Below are 6,000 nucleotides of genomic sequence, written 5' to 3' on the forward strand. Positions count from 1 at the left end.
TCTCCCCTAGATTACTGCAACAACCTCTAATTGGTCTCCTCCACAATTTTCTCTCCACTTCATTCTTTTGGACACGTACATTTCTGCCAAAGTGATTTTCCTTCATCTCAGATCTTACTATGTCAGTCCCCTACTCAATAAATTCTAGTGGCTCCCTATTACCTCTAGAATAAAATATAAATATACACTCCTCTCTGGAGCTTTAAAGCCTTTTACATCCTGGCCCCAGTGTGTCTTTCCAGCCTCTTTGGATATTCCTTCCCTCTCCTGTACCGTAGTCATGGTGGTCTCTCTGTCCCTGACACACAGCACTCCAACTCTCATCTCTGTGCCCTTGCTCTGGGTGTCCCTCATGCCAGGAATGCATTTTCTTCTTCCCTCAGCTTTATAGAGTTTCTGTTTCTCCTTCAAGACACAGCTCAAGTATTACCTCTACACCAGACCTTTTCTGATCCTTCCAAATGCTAGAGTCTTCTTTGACTGCCTTGTATTGAACCCCACTACTCATACTTATTTTCTTTATATATTTATTCTACATGTGTACATATATGTGCGTATGGATACATTTGTAAGTGTGTATGTGGGTGTGTGTAGATATGTATACACTCCCTTCTTCTTGACTCTCCATTGGAATAGAAGCTTCTTGAAAGTACAGTTATCCCTTCCACATCATGGGTTAGGGACACAGCTCCTTGATCTAGGAAGTCCACCTAAAATTTTTTGACCCTCCCTTTGTACCAGAGAATAAATATGAGTTTTTTTCTTTTTTATGGGGTGTTTACAGTACCTAATTGTAAAATTTGAGTTAACTATTTGGTCATAGGTTCTGTGTCATCTGCTGGCCTTCACATATCATGTACAGGTTCCACAAACTCCCCCCAAATTCCCATTTAATTTCTTATGTCAAGCTGCGATATATTGTGATGTGGAAGGGATAACTGTAGTGATTGTTTCATTCTTTGCATATCCCCAGTGCCAAGTGCAGTAGTTGACATATGTAATAGGTGATTGACAAATGCTTATCATTACCTGATTGATAAAGTGCTTTGAATGCCTAAAAGCACCATACAAATGTAAGTAGGTTTTTTCCCATTATGTAAATATGATCTTAGGGTCAGGGAATGATATTGTTTGATTTAGACATTTATTTTCCTCCACTCCTTCTTGACAAAATGTATGCTACAGCAAGTTTAATGTCAGCCTGAGCATTTCAGCTACAGCATTTCAGTTGCTATGTTGGAGTCTGGAGAATGCTTGTACACACATCTCAGTTCTCTCTATTGTATTTGTTCCTTTGGCCCTTCAGGGGACAGGAAGGGATGAGCATTTTGCTGTTTGAACACTTCAGAGAGCAGATATCCTGTCAGCTTCAATTCCCTTCTCCCTCAGAAGGATAGCCAGCAGGGTCGAGTAAGATGGATTCCATGATGGATGGATGCTCCCAGCATGTATTTCTCTCTCATTCAGCTTACTACATGGGGTTTTGAAAATTACTATAGCCCTTCATTTACCATAGAGAACAGGTAGTAAAACTGAAATTGAAACCAACAGCAAAACCCCAAATATATGAAGAATTTTTCCCCTTTTATAAAACTTTCCTACCTAAGATAGTGTTTTGAGTTGAGCATTATTTAGAAATGTAAGACAATGAAAACTGTGATTCAGCCTTTAAATCTTTAAATATGATAGAAACTTTTTCTCATTGGTTCTTGTGAAATATTTTTTATGTGTTTTGCCAGTTGCTTTTATTAATGACATAATTTGTTTAAGGTTCAAATTTTCTTACAGAACATTCATCAAAATGCCTTCATTAACTCTTTTGTGCTTGTATATTTCTCTTTTAACCCAGGCAAGAGCCCTGTTGCAAACTGCTTCATCTTTAGCCCCCCATATGTATGAGCCTCATTTTAATTTTGCAGCACTCTCTGATAAGGTATGCCCAACTGTACTAATCTTTTATTAGTCCTATTTTCTTCTTCATTGGTTAAAATAAAAGTGTAGCTGGATAAAGAAATCCTTATTTTCTTGGTAAATTCCATATCAAGGCAGTATGGTCTATTAGAACACTGACTATGGATTCAGTAGAATCATTAGGTTCAAATCTTGGTCCCTGCCCTTTATTGCCCGTCTGACCTTGGACAAATCACTATCTTCTTTGAACCCTGGTTTCCTTATCTGTAAAATAAGCAGTACAGATGATCTCTGAGATCTCTTCTAGACAAAATCCCATTAGCCTGCCTGAATATGATCACTTTTCTCAGCACATAGGTTAAAGAAACTATTTAGTTGAGAGGCAATATGCCATAGTCCATAGAACACCCATTTTTCAGTCAAGATAGCCTGAGTTCAATTCCAGACCCTGATAGTACTGGCTGGGTGGCCCTAGACAACTTAGTGTCCCTAGCTTTAGAGAAAAATCTAACAAGTGTAGACATAAATTTAACCCTTTATAACAAAAGTGTGTTCTAAAAAAAACGACCAACAGCAAAACCCCAAATACATGAAGAATTTTTTAGAGGAAAAAGTCAACATGAAGAAGCTATCTATCTTTACTTATCATTCTGTTTTTAAAAATAAGATTGTTAGAGACCTATGATTTCATTAATGTAATGAACTCCCAGTGCAAAAACCCTCTCGATCAATGTGGATAATCAACTTCTCTGAAACTTAGTCTCCCAAAGTTGCCTTGAAAATTGAGAGGTTAAGTGATATGTGCAGGATCACAACCAGTCTGTGTCAGAGCTAGCATTTGAACCAAGTCTTCCTTACTCTCAAGCCAGCTTTCTATTTACTACAACACTTTACCTCTTTAAAAAAATACACACACACACACACACACACACACACATACATACACACACACACACACACACTCTCACACTCACACTCACACATATGTATTGGATGGCTGCTGTCTGGGAAGGGAGAGATACTGGGGAAAACTACAATGATGTAAAAAACAGAAGACCAATAAAAATGTATTAAAAAAATGAAAAAGATTATTAGGCATTAAGTATGATGTGTCTTCTTAGGCGCATTATTGTATTTTAATCCAGTAACATGCACATGAAAGACCTTTTATGGCAAAATGCTGCATACTGGCAAAAGAAAGCAGTATTCTAACTAGAAAAATGACTAGAATTGAAATAATTAAATTTCCTTCAATCACTGATTGAATCTCAACAAAGTCTGTTCAGCTTTCTTTGTTACAGAAGTAGATAAATGCAGATCCTTTCAGTTTTCCTCTTTGCGTCTCTTTAGGACCAGACTTTAAAACAAACTCATTATCTGCTCCCTGTAAATGTTAAAATCCCAAACCTCATTTTAAAAGTTTTAGCCATATTTATCTCAATGTTATTTTCTTTAAGAAGGTGAATAGGGCACAAAATACATTAGTTATGAATACTCTTTTTTACATTTATTTCCATGTCCCTAATCAGAAGTATGTCTTTGTATGAAGTATATTGTAGGGTTTTTTCCTTTGATACCTCTAATTCCTCATATGCTATTCAGCTCATAATTATGTGGCCTACCTTCTCCCATCTCCCCACCCTCCCAGTAAATCTATTTATTTCTAACTGGGCTGCTCATATTTAACTTGACACAATACTTTAGATGAGAAAAGTCTTTTAAAAAAATAAAAAATCTGTTTGTGGCTAAAACCAAAATTGGTACAGTCAGTTGATCCAGTATTTCTGGTATAGTGACAACAACACTAGATTTGGTGTCCACAGACGTGGATTTGAATCCTGGCTCTCTGTGGTAACAAGGGGCAAATCACTTAATTTTCTGGGCTTTTATATCCTCAGTTGTAAAATGAAGGGTAAGACTGGATGCACCTTCCTAGCCCTGAGATCCTATGTCTGTACAATATGCATCTGTTGTACCTTTTTGACGTGTCCTTGAGCGCCGCATTTATTTCTTACAGATTGGAGACCTGCAGAGAAGCTACGTGGCCGCGAAGAAGTCTGAAGCAGCATTTCCAGATCACATTGACACACAGCATTTAATCAAACAGTTAAAACAGCACTTTGCCATGCTTTGATTGCTGCTCCTACCAAATATGCTCTTAGGAAGAGGCAGGGATCATAATATCAGTACAGATATTTTATTACATGAAGCTTAATAATATACCCTGTGCTGATGAGAAGAGAATTGGAGGATTAGGAAATTTAACTTTAAAGTACATAATAAAAATTTTCTAATACAGAATTTTTAGAAAATGTTGGCTGTAAACACACATAAGAGCTATTGAAGAAAGGCATGGGCTTAGTAGATAGATGGTAGATGCTTCCCTGTAATGTTTACAAAATATCTGAACGGATTTTTAAAAGTATAATTGATATTTAATGTTCTTAGAAAAACCATTAAGTGTATTAAAGAGGAGAAGTCTAAAATCTGTTTTTCAGATTGCATTTTTATTAAGAGTTTGTGCATTTATTCTACATGGAGTTGTTACTTCTTAAAAGAAAAAAAATATTGAAAACTTTTCTTATTAAATATCCTAAGAATACTGTATATTTTCTAGTTTCTTATATTTTAAAATAAATATTTAATCTATTTATCACAGATTTGTTCAATTCTTTTGTTTTATTATGTGGGTTTGTTTTCAGTTAAGATTTTTAAACACAAAGCATTAAGAAAGCAACGATTCTACGGATGAAATAATTACTTTATATTAATTATATCCATTAAGATGGAATGGCGTCAACACATTAACAATTGTTTATAGACTATTGTATTGTTACTACAGCATTTATAAATTTAATTATTTACTTGTATGATAAAATTTAAAGTCAGAATGAGATTATCAAAATTTAATCATATCCCAGGCAATATTTCTCCCTACTTAAAATTCCTTATATTGCTAAACAATACTTGAACTGTTACTAAAATTTTGATTAAAGAAAATATGTAATTGGGAAAGGATTATTCCTATATATTCCAATTTGGATTTGAGATTACATTAAAACAGTTGATACATAATAAATGTACCTTTCAACTTTCACTGGAAACAGGTTGTTATTTTTTTTCAGTGTTTTACAACCAATACTTCTTAAATAAAAGACCAAAATGGAATTATTTGACTTTTCCCTAGTATTATATGTTACTTTTTGCTTAAATTTTTAATAACCCTGTGCACCCAAGGTCTGTCAGCCCAGGGACTTAATATCAGGAAAGCATCCTCTTTAGGGCCCTTTATCCTATTAGAAGGATGACTATAAATAAACGAACATATAAATAGCTAACTAGCATTAAGAGACTGTGGAAGATTAGGTCTGTGTGTATTGTAAGGATTTCTCATTTACCCGAACATTTATTATCTGAAACCCCACAGTTTGACTGCATTCTGCTTTTGCCCAGACTTGTTATTTAGTTGATAAAGGAAACCTCTTCCACTGATATTGAATCAACAACTATTTTGCCATCTGTAATCTAAGAGAGTTTCCTGTGGCATTGAGCAGTGAAGTGATTTGTGCAGGGTTACACAGCCAGTATGCACTGGAGGCAGAAATTTTACCTAGGGACTTCTTGACTGCAAGGCTGGATCTCTCACCACTGTATCATGCTGCCTCACATGCTCTTTTTTTTTGTTTTTGGGCAGGGCAATTGGGGTTAAGTGACTTGCCCAAAGTCACACAGCTAGTAATGTGTCAAGTGTCTTAGGCCAGATTTGAACTCAGGTCCTCCTGACTCCAGGGTCAGTGCTCTACTCACTGCACCACCTAGCTGCCCCTTGCCTCACATGCTCTTAACATTCACCCTCCTTATCATTATACTCTGAAGTCAAGTGTGAAGTGAAAAATGTGTTATTCTACAATTTTGTAGAAAAAAATATGCAAAAAATCAAGGTTTTTCTAAGCATGCTCTATGGTAGTTCTTTCACCTGTCTGATCCTTTTCAGTTTCCTTTGTGGGATGATCATCCATGTCCTGCTGTGTGTGGTGTCTTCCAGAGCACTGTCCCAGTGACCCCTCTTCTTTTGATGCTTTCTCAGTG

General features: G+C 35.9%; 1 protein-coding gene across 1 annotated transcript in view; it reads left to right on the forward strand.

Annotated features, from left to right (window-relative positions):
• The window catches only part of TTC8 (tetratricopeptide repeat domain 8), a 53,837-nt gene extending 49,269 nt beyond the window's left edge, over positions 1–4,568 (forward strand). The window contains exons 13-14 of the mRNA XM_036735513.1: positions 1,850–1,933; positions 3,929–4,568. Of these exons, the coding sequence (XP_036591408.1) occupies positions 1,850–1,933; positions 3,929–4,045 (201 nt within the window). The 3' untranslated portion in view covers positions 4,046–4,568. The remainder of the gene's footprint in view (positions 1–1,849; positions 1,934–3,928) is intronic.
• The last annotated feature ends 1,432 nt before the right edge of the window (positions 4,569–6,000 follow it).

This window comes from Trichosurus vulpecula, chromosome 8, assembly GCF_011100635.1.
Source record: "Trichosurus vulpecula isolate mTriVul1 chromosome 8, mTriVul1.pri, whole genome shotgun sequence".
NCBI lineage: Eukaryota > Metazoa > Chordata > Mammalia > Diprotodontia > Phalangeridae > Trichosurus > Trichosurus vulpecula.